Source organism: Amia ocellicauda, chromosome 13 (genome assembly GCF_036373705.1).
Source record: "Amia ocellicauda isolate fAmiCal2 chromosome 13, fAmiCal2.hap1, whole genome shotgun sequence".
NCBI classification, from domain to species: Eukaryota; Metazoa; Chordata; class Actinopteri; order Amiiformes; family Amiidae; genus Amia; species Amia ocellicauda.
The window spans coordinates 36676173-36694067 of record NC_089862.1 but is presented as its reverse complement, the minus strand read 5'-3'; the positions used below and the strand labels follow the sequence as shown (position 1 = coordinate 36694067).

The 17895-nt window shown below is 47.9% G+C and overlaps 1 protein-coding gene across 3 annotated transcripts in view; it reads left to right on the top strand.

Annotated features, from left to right (window-relative positions):
• ppargc1a (peroxisome proliferator-activated receptor gamma, coactivator 1 alpha) overlaps positions 1–17509 on the top strand; it is a 35336-nt gene extending 17827 nt beyond the window's left edge. The window contains exons 5-14 of one of the 3 annotated variants that reach the window (XM_066720775.1): positions 136–451; positions 2248–2293; positions 2448–2521; positions 6100–7090; positions 7893–7997; positions 9404–9524; positions 11888–12009; positions 12595–12746; positions 12930–13025; positions 14570–17509. In XM_066720775.1, the coding sequence (XP_066576872.1) occupies positions 136–451; positions 2248–2293; positions 2448–2521; positions 6100–7090; positions 7893–7997; positions 9404–9524; positions 11888–12009; positions 12595–12746; positions 12930–13025; positions 14570–14673 (2127 nt within the window). In that variant the 3' untranslated portion in view covers positions 14674–17509. Of the gene's footprint in view, positions 1–135; positions 452–840; positions 1370–2247; positions 2294–2447; positions 2522–6099; positions 7091–7892; positions 7998–9403; positions 9525–11887; positions 12010–12594; positions 12747–12929; positions 13026–14569 lie in introns of those variants that run through there. The other 2 variants (XM_066720777.1, XM_066720776.1) reach the window with 2 other exon arrangements.
• Positions 17510–17895: the final 386 nt, after the last annotated feature.

Here is a 17895-nt window from a genome sequence, read left to right as displayed (position 1 = left end):
CTCGACCCTCTAGTCCCCGACGAGCGATCGGCGCTCTCTCTGATGCAGCTCAGGGTTGCTTTGAGAAGTTTTCATGGCTGTAAATCTCGTATCTATTAAGGAGATAAGTGACAGCATTTTTCTTTGCTCTCTCAGACAGAAAACCCTTCTTGGAATAGCAAGCAGAGGAGTCCCTGTCCGCAGCAGCAGCCGCCGAAGCCGGCGAGGCGTCCGTGCGCTGAGCTGCTCAAGTACCTAACGGGCAGCGATGAGACGCTCCCGACCAAAGCCAGCGAGCCGAAAAGCAGCAGTGGCGTCGGCGGGGGCAGAAGTAGCAGCAGTAAAGACAAAACTGGCAGCGGCGCGGCCTGTTCGGCGTCTTCCTCCTCCACCTTTTCCTCCTCCTCCTCCTCCTCCTCCACCTCTCCGGCCTCTAAGAAGAAGCCAGAGCTGCCGCCTCATCACCAGCGAGGTGAGAACCCGGCCGGTGGCGATTGTAGTGTTGCCGGTGTGGGGGCTGGGAAGCGGAGGTGTTGCCTTCGCAGCGCCGAGAGACTCGCTGACCCCCAGACCCAACCTGCTCCCGTTCCCCAGGCCCACGGGAGCGGCTCTGGCAATTCCCACGTCAAAAGGGAACGCGGGCCGGCCACTGAGGAGGAGGAGGAAGGGCGGCCAGGTGGGCAGCCTGCCCTGGACGCCGGGGTGCGGGCGGCCGCTAGGTTCATTAGGTACATGCATTCTTATTCTCTCCCTCCTAGAGAGAGCGCGGACGGGTGCGGGCGCTGTGGCGAGGAGAGCCGCAGCCAGTTAGCGAGGCGGGGGCGGGGCGGGGCGGGGGGTGGCTGGCAGGGGCAGGTGAAAGTCACCATCAGGAAAAGAGAGGATGCCACCATGCCTCTACTGGGGCAGCTGCTGAAGGCCAAACCAGAGCCCAGGCCAGGCTTGTTAAACGGGACGAGCAGGGCGTCGGGCGAGGCGAGGCACTCCTCAGTGTCCGGGGGAGACGGGTACCAGAGAGAGGGCCCCGCGGGAGCAGAGAGGCCAGGGAGGGACACAGGCACTGCTGGCGGCGTCCATGAGGGCCTGCCCGATCTGGACACCCTCCTCCGGGGGTTGCTGGGTGCAGAGAGCTGGGACAGCCAGGCAGAGCAGGCGCTGGAGCGAGAGCTAGGGCAGGGGCAGGGGCAGGGGCAGGGGCTGGACACTTGTGCGGAGCACGACGCTGTCATGGGCAGCCCCATGCAGTTCTCCCTGGGCCCCCCGAGCCCCCTCTTCCCCGACTCGCTCATGACACTAGGAGACCTCCTCACACCCCCCGACACCCGAGAGCAGCACCCAAACAAGCAGGCTTTCTGCAAGTCCCCCGATGGCCGGGTCCGCCCAGCGTTAGGTAATCTCCCTGCTGCATCTTTCGCCTCTCTTCTCTCCCACTCCTTCTTTTAACCCCTTCCTGACCTGTCTGTACACTAACCCACGCCGGCCCCACTCAAGTGTTACCGTAGAAATTAGAGCTCGTTAGACATCGTTAGCGCGCTGGAGCCTGTCGGACACGGGGTTTTCAGGAAGCGAAAGCCCAGAACAAGCAGACACACAGTGGAGTGGGTTCAGATGAATTTTGTGTAGGGGGTGGGTGTTTAAATGTATTTCTTCCGAGGTGTAGTGTGATGCCTTTTTAAGTAAACCAATTTGTGTCTAGACCATATTGAATGTTTGTATATATAGCAACAGACGTACGTTTCTGTAACGGCAGAGTCGATTAACGGAGAAACATTCCCGAGCACCAGTTGGAGATAATCACCGCCTCGGGCAAAAACACAGGCTTCCCTCTTGCTTCCTCTTCTTTCTTCTTGTGCCTTGGTCCTCTGCATGCCGAATCTCTGTGAACATGCTCGCCGTGGGTCTGGCGGATCGCAATGTGCAATGTCTGTTTTTGTTTGTTTTTTCCGTTGGTTTTCTGTTTTCTTTTGAACATCAAACTGAACAGGGTAGTGTGGAAAAAGCTTGAATCAGAATGCATATACCATTACGCCATCCTGCCTCATAGACAGTCAGAACAAGGGGTCTAGTTGAAAAAACATTGTTTTGTTTTAAAAAATAAATAAATCATCTAAAAAATTTAATTAAAGAAAGTACTGTTGTCATATTGGTTGGGTTTATTAACAGTGCTGTCAATGAGAAACAAATCTCTAGTTGCGGATTTGAATTCTTACTGAGCTCAATGTGATCTAGTTCAATAATTACAAATAATTGCTCCTTTGTGTTCTACAGCCAAACCAACTACCTTGCCACTCCCCCTGACCCCCGAGTCTCCAAAGTAAGTGAGAGAGTTTTTAACCATTCTTCTAGAAAAAAAACAACAACAAATGAGGCCTTTTCTTGTCCCTTTCATTTCCATTTTTATACAATCACTTGTCTCCGAGTGTGCATTTGGCCCCGCTAACGCTGCCCACCGATGTCTGTTGTTTCAGTGACCCCAAGGGATCTCCATTTGAGAACAAAGCCATTGAACGCACACTGAGCGTGGAGCTCTCGGGGACAGCAGGTAGGAACAGCCACTTGTTTTTTTTTATCATGTTGTTGTAGGATAAAACCCTCATCTCCTCTCCTTCGCCTCATGTTTTGCGTCTGTCAGCCCTCTTCGCATCGGTCGCGCTTCTCGACAGAACTCTGCAGGTGAAACCTGTCGCCCTGGTCGTCCGCACGGGCCTCTGTAGGCATCGCTTCGAAGACTCGCGTCGAACCCTGCGAAAGCTGTAATCGGAAGTGTGTGAAATTGCAACGCACGCTCTCCTGTCGATTTGACCTTTTTCTTGTTCTTTCTCGAATCCTTCTCGAGTTCAGAACTTGTTCTGGTTAGCAACATGAGGACGGTCCCAGTCCCCGTCCTGCCGCGTTCACAGTCTGTAGAAGCTCAGGGTTCGAGGTGAAATACCCCCGGCATCCTCTGAAATTGATTTAATTCAGCTTGGGATGTCCACACAGCTTCACTGGGCGCTCAGTCCGTCTCTTCAACCATTATTCACACGACTTGTCCTGTTCGCTCGTTCCAAATTGAAAGCTACGTTCTCTTTCCTGATACACTGATGGGAATGACTTGAAATCGAGTCGAGAGATCCAATTGTAGCGCAAATTCCGAGATCGCACCCAAGATAATTAAATAGCTGTGAAAGGTGTGAATTTAATCTCTGTCAATATTATTACTCACACTATTACCGTTATTATTAATTTTACATTCGGGACACATATGAAAACGTATGGGAAATTAAATTAAATGAATTAAACTTCAATTAAGTGAATTGTAGCCTGTATTAGTACAGTAATCTGCTGGGTTCACTGGGTGCATTTCATTGAATGCGTGATTGTGTGTATGTACCTTATGAGCCGTCGTTAATCATTTAGGGGTGACCCGTCTGCGGCCCCCTGACCTGCTGTGCTTCCCTGTGAGGATCGGCTCCCGGGTTCAGTCTGGACTCCGGTGGCTGGAGGCCCTTTGCGTCAGTTGTCGTATTGTGAGGGGGAGTCTGTGTTTGTGATCCCAGTGTTGTGCAATCATCACAAGTCCGTCTCTGAACTGGAGGAAACAGGCTGCTGCTTCCCCCGGATCTCCCCTGACCTGGCACAAGGTTTAACTTGTGTTTGTGTGCGTGTGTGTACGTGTGTGTGTGTGTGTGCGTGTTTTTGTCTGTACTGGGGGAGGAGGGCTCAGGGGGGGAAGACAGAGTAGGGTTGCGGGTAAGTTCAGCTTTAATCAGGATCAGTTAATCATTCTCCTCCCTGACTGAATTGGCTCCTCGCCAGCCTCAACGCCCCGGACCCGTTCAGCGGAATAATGCTAAATCCTTTCTTTTTCTTATCCTCGATTTATCCACAGTTAATAAGGATATACCTCAACTCGGACTCTTATCTGCTTGTAAAAGATTACACACTGCTTAAAAGCCATTTAGGATCTGATGCCTTCAATGTTGGGATTAATTGGTTTGGTACAATAACTGTGCCTGGTTGAGGTTTATATACGTTTGTTGTGAAAACAGCGCCGTTTGTTGTTTTCTGCTTTCTTATGATCGCGGAGAATGTCCCACGTTTCAGATCAAGTGTGTTGCTTGCCAGACGCTGAAACTGAGACCTAGAATCCCATCTGGAAAATAAATCCTGAACTTAAATTCGATAAATATGTGGCAATGTGTGGAATCTGGCCAAATAAATAAATGGAAATGCATCGTCAAAAAAAAGAAAAGTGAATATAAATGAATACATAGCCTACATATCAGGAAACCTCGGTTTATGCCTTACATGTATTTAAATATACATTCACACTCTGCGTACGACGTTGATTTAGGAACAGGTTTCTTTGTTTGGCCGTCTTTATTGCGGTTGATCTTGCCTGCACCCTGACATGCTTTGCAGCCTGTGACGGTGCTGCTGCTGTTGTTGTTATGCACAGAGAGAGACTTCTGCCATGACCAAACCAGTTAGGCAGTTGTGAAGAAGCATCTGTCTGTGTTGCGTAAGCAAGTGAATTACATGGCTGAAATGAGCTCCCGGATTGTAGAAACCGAGAGCAGAGAGAGAGGGATGCATCAGGAATGCCAGTCCCAGCCCGAGTCTGCGTTGGCTGGGCTCCCGCTAGAAAATGCTCTGTGGCCGGAAGCTATCGAGTGTCTCCCAGCTCAGGCCGGACTGACGAATGCACAGTTCATGCCTAGCCTTTCGGAGAGGCTGCAGCAAGAGATTTGACATATCTTTTGTGCATCCACTCATTAGGAAAGCAGGTGGTGTGAGTGGGGGAGTTATCGAATTATCCGAACAGGGCAACCGTTGCCATATTACTATATAAATACTATATTTAGTACTTAATTCACACTTAAGTTACAATCTAGTGCTGTCCTTCAGCATCGATGCGATCAGTGATCTTTGCACCACGGTCTCTGTAAAGACTTCGGATCCAGCCTGGAAACACCTTAACTGCATTAGTTATCCCACTGCTGTGAAGCAGGGGAAGTGTGTTGTGCTGTCCTTTCATTGAACTTTTCTTATTTGAACATTCTGAAGCTAATCTGACAACTTCATTTCCGAGCTCCGGTCTGCGTCGTCCGACCGTGATGCAAACTGTGTGCCACTCGCCACAGTAAAAAGCTGCTCAATGCGAATTTTCTTAATTTGTTTTATACGAGTGTGTGTGTGTGTTTGTGTGTGTGTGTTGTATTTGTGTACCAGTTTGACTAGAAAGCAAACAGTCATGAATGTGTTCTTCAGTTGCTTTTGTATCGCCCCGTGTGTGCGTTCTCAGCAGAACTCCTCCCTGTCTTTACCCCACATTTCGTTGCAGTGATGATAAACAAAGCCATGACTTGTGAGTTGTGCTGAAATATGAGCCGTTCGTCTGATTGTTTGTGTAGGAGTGAATCGTCTGACACCAATTACATGCCCACTAATGGCAGCCATTTGTTGCTCTTTACCGGGAGCCCTTTGCACAAAAGAAAAACAGCAATAAATGGGGGTGGGGGACTCTAGAAAATCATTCCAGTAGAAGACTGCATTGCTGGTTGTTTGTGCAAATGCATTAACTACGCTATAAACTGCTACCTGTCAGCTTCTCAAATGTAATGACCATCTGTCTCCCCATAAATCTGTCAGGAATAGCTGGGTTTCAGGGGAAGTGAAAAATGTATGGATTCCTTTGGGAGCGGAGCTGGATCAACCCCAGTCACTACGCTTTCATTACACGCTTAATAACATCATCACAGCTTCACTTTGTAGTCCTGATCCGCAGGGCTCATAAAGGACAGGAGTTACTCTACACAAGTAACTCAGGGATCTCGCTTTTAACGATGCAAACTTATAACCAAGCCCTTGATCTTTTGTGCTTCTGATTAAGGTCTAGTTTTTAATGTACAGGGATTTTCCAAGGTCAGGGAGGGGTGTCACATCTGTACCGGGGGGCACTCGGCAATATTGGGTTACACACAGAGCCGTACGTTAACCTGTCAAGACTGTAATAAAAGGTTGATGAGGATTAGGCTGAATGAAAGTGAATATTTTAATCAGGCTAGTGAGCGCTCTTTCTGAAAACATCCTGACGCACACATGACTGTTGTTGAAGTGTGTCTTTTGTCGTCCTAGGTCTGACACCACCTACCACTCCTCCACACAAGGCCAATCAAGAAAACCCTTTCAAACCCTCCGTCAAACCCAAGTTGTCTTCATGTACCTCGGCTGCCCTGTCAAACAAGAGACCGCGCTACGGCGACTCTCCCGCTTGCCGCCTGGCCCCTGGCCCCGTGAAGAAGGGCCCCGAGCAGACGGAGCTGTACGCGCAGCTCAGCAAGGTGTCGGCACCGCCGGCGGGGGGGCAGGAGGACCGCCGGGGAAAGCGGCCCACTCCGCGGCTGTTCGGCGACCACGACTACTGCCAGTCGGCGAGCGCTAAGAGAGACGCTGCCCCGGCTCGCCCGACCGTGGATTCACAGGAGGGGAGGCGGCAGGAGTGTAGGGACTCGACCTCCTCGTCCTCCTCTTCCTCCTCCACGGTGCAGCGTCAGAGCTGCGCCAGGGCCGAGCAGGACGTGTGGCTGGGCAGGGAGGCCGGGCAGCAGCAGGCCAAGAAGCAGGACAGCGGCGGCCCCTCAAACGGCAGGAAACCCCTCCGAGACCAAGAGATCCGGGCGGAGCTCAACAAGCACTTCGGACCCCCCAAACGGGCCATCTACAGCGAGGGCGAGACGGCGGACCCCCAGCCCCGCGAGGAGAGCGACTCCGGTGACGAGCTCTACTGCCCGCTGCCTGGCTACACGCACGCCAGCCTGCCCCTCGACGGGGTCTTCGACGACAGCGAGGACGAGAGCGAGAAGTTCCTGTACCCCTGGGAGGGCACGCACCTGGACCTGCTGTTCGAAGGCTCCCCATCCTCCTCGCCCTCCAGCTGCTCCCCTTCGCGCGGCTCCGTCTCGCCCCCCAAGTCCCTGTTCTCCTCCCAGCGGTTCTACTGGCCCCGGTCAGCGTCCCGCTCCCGCTCCCACTCTCGCACGGACGCCCACCGCCGGAGACGGTCCTACTCCAGGTCTCCCTACTCCCGCTCCAGGTCCAGGTCCCCCTACAGCCGCTCCTCCTCACGGTGAGAGAACCGGCCGCTGTAGTGCAGTAACAGCAAAGATGTTCATTCGCCTTCTTCTCCGCTTAGTGACCCATCTGAATCCGGGTTTAAGACTGAAAAGCTGGAAGATGTTTTATTTGCTCATTTTTTCCCTCCGTATCGCGTTTATGTTTCACAGTTTGTTTGTTGGCATGCTTACGCAGACTGTAGTTACCACTCATTAAGTCAAAGGCCTATTTTTGGATGTTTTTATTTTATCACCGAGAGGTTAATTAGAGCCACACTTTCAATCTCAACAGCGATCAGGAGGAGAGCAGGTTTCGGGGCTGGGAATTTATCTGTACTTTTGCTGCGGATGGCAATTAACCAGGAAAATAACGAAAACGCATCACTCCTCCCTGCGGCGCACACAACACACACACACACACTTCTATAAGAAAGCACAAATCACTTGAATACCAGTGATGGCACTGTGTACAGAATCTGCTTTATAATTTGTGTTTAGATGTAATTCATTCTAACAGAGACTTACCTGATTATTTAATTGACCCTGATTATTACAGAGCTCTGGAAATGCAATACAGAGAGAGCAGATGTCCTGCACTTTAATTGTTCTTCAGTGTGTCTGTGCCTTTGTCTTGTGTGGACGTCAGTTCAGATCCTCAGGGTGACACGACCTGATCTGACCCAGCACCGGCCAGAAGAGAACCTATTTTTGTAGATTTTTTTACGAGCTGCCATCGAGTTTGACAGCAGCTCATCCTTGTAAATAAATGTGCTGTCCAGCCGGTGAACCCCTGTCTGTTGGCTCTCTCCCCCGCAGGTCCCGTCACGGCGCAGACTCCAGCGGCAGCCGGCCTCGCGCTCACAGAAGCCCCCATTCCCACTCCCGATCGCACTCCGGCTCGCCCTTCAGCCGTCGCCCAAGGTAAGCTTAAGGTGCCATCGCCGTGTTTAAAGACATCATGGTCACAGCCTCCAATCTCCAATACAGAGGCCTTAATGTTCTCCAAAAAGGCAGAAAACATTCCTATACACTTGCACACACACACACACACACACACACACACACACACATATATATCTCGCCATCAGCCCAAACTGATCCCCTGCTGGATGAAGGCCTCCCCAAGATGTTTCTACTTGCCTCGATCTATATATATAAATATAAATAAAGGTATTTCCACCTGAGGATGTTCTCTCATCTTTTCTTGTTGCCTCTGGTGTCTCTGTTCAGACTCGCCAAGCTTACGAGGCATTCGAGCAAAAGCAGGTTGTGAAAAGGCTTCCCTCTGCCGATTGTGAAGCTGTGCAGTGGCACATGTTGACCGGCCGTCCACTGTGGACAGGGGGATCTGGGATACAGGCACAACGGAAGGTCAACAACGTGAAGCTGTATGGCCACATATTTCTGAAGGCAAGCATCTAGGAAGGCTCACAGAACATTTGAGAGAGGGAGAGAGAGAGAGAGAGAGAGGCACGGGGAGAGAGATGGAGAGAGTCAGACACACGACTGAGTTTTCATGTGAGAGCCTTTTGGTAAAGAAAAGATGATGTTCATTAAGAGTTAAAGTCAGCCTGAGACCCACGTCCCATGACCACAGCTGGGCATTACTCACATTCTGCTGAAAATCCCTTTCTCCACCATTTATACTCTGCGGACACAGCTCTGACTCACAGACGCGCTGCTCTCGCCTGAAGCCTGACAGCTTCACAAGGGCTGTCACAGTCTCTACACTCTGACACCTGCCTGTTCCTGTAGCTTCATTATTTCTGTCCACCAGCTCGTGTGTGTGTGGATTGTGCGGCGATAGGGACGTGTATTGCGGTGGCATCCAGCTCTCAGAGCGTCACGCACAGCAGACACAACGAGCACGGCTGGCCTTTATCAATTGAGTGCCGATAATTAAACGGACGGTAAAACGAAGAGCTGAATCCAGTCTGCGCTGACCGAGCCTGGGTTAATGTAGGGTGGCGGAGTAAATAGAGAGCAGGCGAAATGAGTAGAAGGAGAAGAGAGGAAATGAACGTGGGGCGCTAATGACATGTGGTGTTTCGCTGACGGCTGCATCTGTCGTCGGATTTAAAAACGACCAGTTTGTAACTTCCTGTCCTGTGGGAGCCATAACTTGTGTGATGAGAGAACAACATCTTTAAAAATGTTAGGATGAAAGGAAACCCACTCACAGTACAGACCTGAGTTGTTCTTCAGTCTATTGTTGAGACGTGTGTTCGCTCACTTATCGTTATCATTTTGAAACTGGTTTTGTGTGCCAGGAAATGAAACTGCGGCGCAGCGAAGGCCGGCCGTGACATCTCCTCTTCTCCCCGCAGGTACGACAGCTACGAGGAGTACCAGCATGAGCGGCTCAAGAGGGAGGAGTACCGCCGGGACTACGAGAAGCGCGAGTTCGAGCGAGCCGAGCAGAGGGAGAGACAGCGGCAGAAGGCCATTGTGAGTTTCACGTTCGGCCGGGCTCTCTGAAGTCTCCCTGTTTTTATGAGTAATCCCAAATCTGCTCAGTGTGCTTTTTCATGAACGAGTAAATGTGAAGTGAGTCACCGGATTATTTAAGTTACAATTATTTCCCATTTATCTTGATCTTTATGCAAATAAAAATAAACCACTGGTTGGGAGGGGGGCAATGACACACATTCCTAAAACACTCATGAGAAAAAATGCAGAAGGAAAAAAGGAAGTCCTTTAAAACAAAACCCTTATGGCTGAGCCGAAGGAGTCTCCTCAGAATAAAAGGCAGGAATGTTGTGGAAAATCCAGCTCCGGTTTGAGTCGCGTTCGCCGCTACAAAACAAAGCACTTTCCTAAAATAACGCTCAGTGACAAATAAACACTGTCAAGTCCTACACAGATGACTGGCTATTGTTAGCAGCACAACTCTGCGACGGATGAAGCTGGAAACAGTTGCGTAATGCCACTGCACCTGCACAATGTGTGTGTGGGGGGGGCATTGGCGTGAAACTCATGCCGTCTCGACACAGCTAGGGTCAGAGGTCAGGGCCCGAACCCAAACCCAGCACCTCCCGTTAGCCCTGTTTTTAAGCAGTTTATATCAGCTGCACATCCTCCTTTCTCTCTGCACCACAATCTTCTTGGCACAGTCTTCTGTAATGGCACTGAATTAAAACCCACCCGTTTCCCTGTGTTTAAAGTTAGTCGAGTTAGTCACAGTGCAGCTGCTGTGGGTCACTCACTTCTGCTTTTCATTTAGTTGTGAAAAACACAGGCAGGAGGATCCCAAATCGTGGTATATTTGAAACCACAGCTAATGTGCCGTTTTAAAGCCTTTGTTTTTCACTGTTTTGTTTTTGGTTTCCGCCGACCCACGCACTGTACACAAACACGCTCTCGTGTTCAAAACAAACACACAAACAAACCCGTACACAAATCCCCTGTGTGTGCGCGGGCTTCCCACTCGAGAGCCCCTGTAGTGTCGTCTCCGAGCTGGAGCCCCGGCTTAGATGCCGCATTTTTCAAAAGCGATTTTCCTTCTCAAGCCCAGATTCATGTAACCAGATCGCTTCTTTGGTGAAATCTTTTAAGGGGCACATGATCTATTTTACAAGTGTCGCACGTGGTTTTAGAAATGACTTTGCACCTCAACATCTTATTACCCTTTTAAAGATCACAGTGTGAGGGCCACACCGCTCTATGGGGCCCAGTGGCGAAGCTCTCTATAGTTCAGCCGGTGTCACAACTAATATAGTTCCTCTGTCCACTTCCCTTTTCCCTTCCTTTGCCATAATTCAAGCTGCACACTTACAGGATATGCGATGGGGCGTTAAACACATTGAACAAACACCCTAAATGGGTTTGTTTGTCTGAAGATAGCACAGTACCTTCTCTCCAAAAGACCCTGGCACTAGTGTCTATTCCGCTAATGACACCATAATGAGCATTTGACTCGAAGGATTGCAACATTATTTTATTCCTGGAGAGTGTACTGTACATTCGTATCCGTGCCCTTGGGATTCCCCTTGAAAACGAGACATTATCTGTATAGACCTGTACCGTAATGACGAGTAAATGTAGGAATAAATAAATAATTGCAGTTGAGAACCGCCTGGGGCTCAAACTGGCTTAAAGAGTTGGCAGAGAGGAAGGCATTTAACAAATTGCTGCATAAGAAATTGGGAGTGAGTATTTTTCTATGTGCTGTAAACTCGTCCCTGTCCTCTGACTTGTGGTCCGGGCAGACGGCTGTGATGTGTGGCTCGTATTCCTTTGTCGGTCATCTTGTGTAGAACGCCTCTGACTCTTGACGAGATAGGAATCAGTCACCCCTTACTGACGGCACACAATCTCAGCCAAGAAAACTTCCAATCAGCCTTAGCTTTCCTCTCCGAAGAGGTGTGGGAATCTCGTGTTTTGTATCGGCCACGGAGGGTGAAATGATTCAACCCCTCGGAGATGCATCTTGAAAGAGCTGTGTGCCTCCTAATGAGTCACAACCGAGTTTATAGACTCCTGCTTTTGGAAATAAAAAACTGAAACACTTTCTAGTTTACCACCAGTCCGTAAACCAGATTGCAAGCGACCTGGAAGCGATGAGCTGCTGGGACTGGGGAATCGCTTTCCTTCTATTTATTTCCTGCTTTTCTAGTTCAGAAGCAGATAGACTTCACATCCACACAGTCTTTTCCTCGGCTGGACAGGGGCTGTTTTAGGATGTCATCAGAGGAGGAGTTTAGTGCTTCCAACATGCAGGGAGACAAAAAGGAAAAGGAGAACCCCACATCGTTTTTGCTGGCTGTCCCCTTCAGTGCTCCCTTGTAATCCCCGCTCTTTCCCATCCCCAGGAGGAGAGACGCGTGGTGTACGTGGGGAGACTGTGGGCCGACATGACCCGGGCGGAGCTGAAGAGGCGCTTTGAAGTGTTCGGTGAAATCGAGGAGTGCGCCGTCAATCTGAGAGACGATGGGTAAGCGTGACTCGGGGGAGGATTGTATTGTCAAACTTCAGGATTTTATAGTTCCCGTATTGAAGATGATGTTAAGAGCAGGGAGGTGGCGGAGCTTCAGAGTTCAAGAGCAGGACCGGGGGTGGAGCTTCAGAGGTCAAGAGCATGGCGAGGGCGGAGCTTTGTCTGGGGAAGATTTTTAAAATGCATCTTCGTTTAGTTAATTAAAACTATACTCATCACTTTGTTGGACACTGATTTAGCACTAGAGAAAAGTGTAGTTACATATAAATGAACGGATGATTGAAGGTCGGACAGAGGGGGTGTAAACTGGACCATCGCTCCTATAGATATCGGGGACTAACAGTGAAATGTTTACACAGCCCATTTATATTATATAATACAGCTGCTGATCAATACGTAGACTTTTAATAGACACTATTTATTCAACTAAACGAGTCGCTGAATAACATTTTCTAAAGACAAATAACTATAATCTCCTACATTAGAGAGGAAAAACAAAAACGACTACTGATGTGCAGACTTACTATATGCTAATATATGTATATATATATTTATATGCATGTATTTGATTTTGAATCGCAGGGACAATTTCGGCTTCATCACGTACCGCTACACATGTGACGCCTGCGCCGCCTTGGAGAACGGACACACCTTGCGCCGGTCCAACGAGCCGCAGTTCGAGCTGTGCTTCGGCGGACGAAAGCAGTTCTGCAAATCAAATTACACAGACTTGGGTAAGAATGTGTTTCATTAAAACAGTGAAGACGAACTGCTGGTGAGGCCTGAGTGTTCAGGGGACGGGCCGCAGTAAGGAACAGCGTGGGGATGGACGAACGCATGCGTTAGAAACCGATCTTGAGGATGACTGGTGGGGCTTTTTAGTTCAGTAAGAAGTCTCTTGACCTTTCCTTCGGTAGGGGAAGAAGAGGTGAGGGCAGCAGGCGTTTCGGGAGTAGGGCTGGATACACTGCATCTGCTGTTTCCCACAATGACACCTCATCACGCATTGAAAGGTCCATCCCGTGTGTGTGTGTGTGTGTGTGTCTTTCTGTCTGTGTGTTTTTTTCTTCACTACACTCCTCATAAATATTTCACCAGAGTAAAAAGGGACGTAGTAAAGATGGCTTTCAGAGGAGCCAAGCCGAGCTCCTATCTGTGGACGTATCCGTGTGTTTATAAAAGCGAACCCTAGCCGTCGCAGTGGAGCGGTGAGGCGAGACATCAGCCGGGCCCGTCTCCCGCTCTACCCTGTCGGGCCGCCGTATGTTTGCAGCTGTGAAGCAGGACGGCGCTGCGGTGACTTACAGAATAATAGAGTCTTCAAGGCAAAATCCATCTGACAGCAAAGGTCTCTCATTATTGACTTTTTTCCCCCTGGAAGCATTATCCCTTTCAGAAACCCTAAATTGCTCAGGAAATAATGCAAATTGCCACAGAATAGAGTGTATGAAAATTGAGGCAAGGAAAAAAGACACAGAGAGGTTTTAAAAATTCCTCCTCAAATTGCCCGGCTCTCCACCTTCCTGTACAGCGAGAGGTGACTCCACAGGAGCAGAATGAATAAGAACACAGTGTGTATGATAAATAATTCAGCGCAGTGGCAAAATTGAAGTCTTTCAGTCCATAATGTCAGCGATGAAAGGTGAAATATGAGGAGGTGTCTTTTTTTCTTTCCATCCAAAGCTTCTGGCAGTGAGTTCACAAAAAAAATAAAGTGGATTGAAAAGACTGATTGAAGTACAGACAGCCCTGTTTTTAATCCAGCGATGAGAGCAAATGAAAGCAGGAGACGGAGGATGAGGCCCTGTCTCGCAGTGAGCGAGTCCAGGGGGCTTTTAATTTACAATCAAGGAAATATTGTCTGAAATGTGGCCGGTGTAAACAACCCCACTCCCTCTGAGTGTTACCGCTCTGTGTTTCCAGGCTGTGTAGTTTTGTGCGATCTTCCTCAACAGCAAGGAACGCCTCAGTCATCCTGATGCAGCGCAGAGTATCTGTCTGGCTGTAATAAAAACGGTCTCTTATGTGCGTGTTTGTCAGTCCCAGTCTCTGTTGCATGTTAGTCGGCCCCGGTCTCTGCTGTGCGTTTGTTGGTCCCGGTCTCTGCTGTGCGTTAGTCGGCCCCGGTCTCTGCTGTGCGTTAGTCGGCCCCGGTCTCTGCTGTGCGTTTGTTGGTCCCGGTCTCTGCTGTGCGTTAGTCGGCCCCGGTCTCTGCTGTGCGTTAGTCGGCCCCGGTCTCTGCTGTGCGTTTGTTGGTCCCGGTCTCTGCTGTGCGTTAGTCGGCCCCGGTCTCTGCTGTGCGTTAGTCGGCCCCGGTCTCTGCTGTGCGTTAGTCGGCCCCGGTCTCTGCTGAGCGTTAGTTGGTCCCGGTCTCTGTTGCTCGTTAGTCGGCCACGGTCTCTGTGGCGCGCATTAGTTAGGCCCTGTGCGCAGTGTGACACAATCCCTTTCCTGTGGTGTTACATCATACATACAAACGTGTAATCCTTATTTGTATGTGTGCGTGTGTGTATGTATGTATGTTTTTATTTATTTACATGTGTATATACTCTTTCAGATTCCCATTCTGACGACTTCGATCCGGCCTCCACCAAGAGCAAGTACGACACCATGGACTTCGACAGCTTGCTGCGGGAAGCCCAGCGCAGCCTGCGGAGGTAACGAGACGCGGCCGGGAGCTGCCACTGATGAGAGGGATTCACAATACCTCATGGATGTTTCTGTCCTTCGACTACAAGACTATCAGGAGTTTCTACACTCTGCGTATGATGAAGTAAATACATAGACGAGTACGTGAATAAACAAAATGAAGTTTACATGAACAAAGCTGCTGACGAGCTCAGGAGAGACGTTCCCGGCGTGGACGGCCAACGCACCGGCACAACCGGACATAGAGCTCAGTGCGTTACGGTCCAACAGAGACGAGGGGAGAGAGGAGTGATTTTTAAAAAGCAAAGAACCGATATTCCTCCACGCGTGACGCAATACCAACGGCTCTGAGCCCGGAGGACACGTGCAGCTTGTTCAGCTTTTTTTCTGTGTGTTTGTTTTTATCTAATGTTTGGAAGTGGTGTCACATAAATAATAAGACTTGGGGATAAAAAAAAAAAGAAAAGGAAAAAAAAACATTATAAATGATATATATCCGGGGTGTTTCAAATTACATTATCGTCTACATTTGGGAAAAGATGGTTGTGTATTTACAGATGTTCAATGGAGTTATTATATTTTTATTTTGTGTACATATCTGACGAAGTCCTTTATTTGTTACAGCTATGCACTGTACAATGCAGCCTTCTTTTCAACGATGCTGAAATTTTCTTAATCAAGAATGTTGACCTGTAGTTCATGCAATGAATCGAGACGAATATCGTACCCTACTGTGTTTAGAGTCCGTGCTGATATGATTGTATACAGGTGTGCGCGGAGACGGATGATTTGTGGGAAGCACCTGAACATTATGATTATTGTTATAATTTTTATTTAATTTGTAGGTTTATTGTAAGGACAGTCTCCTGTACATGGTTTATGGGTCTTTACAGTTCACAGGCAGCGAGGTGTGAAAGATGTTTTTTAACCGTGTTTTTTGTGATTCCCCCCTCACTAATAACCCACATTCATTGTGAAATAATCGACACTAGAAAGGTCTGATTCTACATATCGATATCCTGGTTCAGATGCACCTCTACTGTGTATTTTATTTTGTACGCTCCCTTTTCGGAGACAAACCTATTCTGTGACACCTTTTGATGATTTATTTTCCCCTCCCGAATCCTATTTATCTATTTATTTTTAATTAAGATATTTATACGGTCTTCCGAGGACGAGGAGAGCGTTTTGAATTTGACTATTTATTCTATTTAATTACTCGATGTGGAATCACCGGGGGGGAGGTGTACAATTCATACACGCTAGCCTTCTCCTTTTTATGTATGCCTTTAAAACAAAAGTAATCTGAGCGTTCACCAAATCTGTTCTCAAGATTAATCTTCATAAACTCTGCTTTTCCTTAATTTCCTTGTGTTCTGTGTCGAGAGCTTTGTCTACTGCTATCAAAGGTTTCCTTTTGTCTCACAGTCTTTCGTTTTTATAAGTAGTCATAAAGCAATAAAATGTTTTTACAGGTACTTGGCTGTACTTATATACTCTGCAAACTCTGCTCCTGCCATCGTTTTGTAGGTAAAATAATAAAAAAGTACAGGTATTTCGACGCGCTTAACTATGTGAATGCCAAACCAAGGTTTACAATTTTTCTTTCATGGATTTTTAAAGTTTCTCTTTGTTGTAAAAAATATACATATATAAATATATACAAATAAATATTGATGATCATAATAATAGTAATAATGGTACAATAATAACAAATGGAAGAAAGTTCAAAAGAATAAAAACAAAAAAAGCAATAAATTATTTTTTAAAAAGTGTATTTTAGCTTATATTGTGTGGTTGTGGACCAGACTCATTACCCAGCCGCCTCACAAACTGTTTTAGGGAGTCCATTCCAGTCTGGCTTAGCGTAGTGTTTGTCTTGTCACTTTGGCTGAATAGTAGAACGTGTGAGCGTGTGCGTGTGCGTGTGTGCGTATGCGTGTGCGTGTGTGTGTGTTTACTGAGCCTTATAAATCAAAGTTGATAGTGCTTTGAACAAAAACCATCCACAAATCCGTCTACAGTATTTTGAAAGTCTTTGAAAATATGGCAAACCTTTTTAAGACTTGAAAATCTGGATTACTTTCACACGGGCAGCACTGAACTTCCTTGAACCCGATACTGTGTCTTCTCTCCGGTTCAACACTGGTCCGACCCTGGAGTCTGGATCCAAACGGTACCTTTTAGTGTTTCCTCGTTGGTTTTGATTTCCTGTTTATAACCCAGGTAGCGGGAGTGCGAGGTTACACTGTACCAGTCTTGTGTATAAATGTTGTCAATCACACTGTGCTTCTCATTAAGTACGTCTGCCGATTTTAAAAAGCGCTTATTTTGAAAACACAAAAAGGCAAGGCCAGTGAAAAGATATATATATATATATATATATATATATATATTTAGCTGTTTTTTTTTCTTTCCTTTTTTCTTCCTGTCTGGGGCTAGGGTGATGCTGTCATGTCCGTTTTGGTAGCCGTGGCTTTAATCATTGTAAAATAAAACCTGCTTTGTGAATCGCCTAGAGTAGCAATATAATATGAAACCTGATGATTCAAAATTTTAACTGCGTGGTAGACTTTTTAATAATGTCAGATCCTGAGGAATATGGCACAGCTTTATCGTCTGTGGGTGAACATGTTTCTTTTGGTAGGACAACGCTGAGGAAGGGGGGGTGTGTGTTGTCTGTTTGTGTCCTATCCACGTTGCCTTCTGCCATCTCCTAACCGAAACCTTTGTGGTTCCGCCTATTGTACGAATTTCTTGTGAATTTCTTCTTTTCATTTTTTTTATGTGCAATTCTCATCAGCCCTTACCAAGCCAATAAAGGGAAACGCCTGTTTCAAAGACCGTTCTCTGAGGTGTCTTCATGCTGTTCTCTCCATTTCACCAAGCAGGTCAATGGTACGGCCGAACTCGTCCTGGGTCCACAGTCACATGGGTCCAAAAGCTTTAAAGATATAACATTGTGACAATGTGTCATGTGCATTGAGATTATACCTAGTATATACAGATGGGTGACAAAATAAAGGAAAACCCACATAAAGTGTGTCAGTAAGGTGTTGGGCACCACGAGCCACCAGAACAGCTTCAATGCTCTTGGCACAGATTGTACGAGTCTCTGACTCTACTGGAGGGATGAACATCATTCTTCCAAAACATATTCCCTCATTTGGGGTTCTGACGATGGTCGTGTAGAGCGCTGTCTAACACGTCGGTCCAGAATCTCCCATAGGTGTT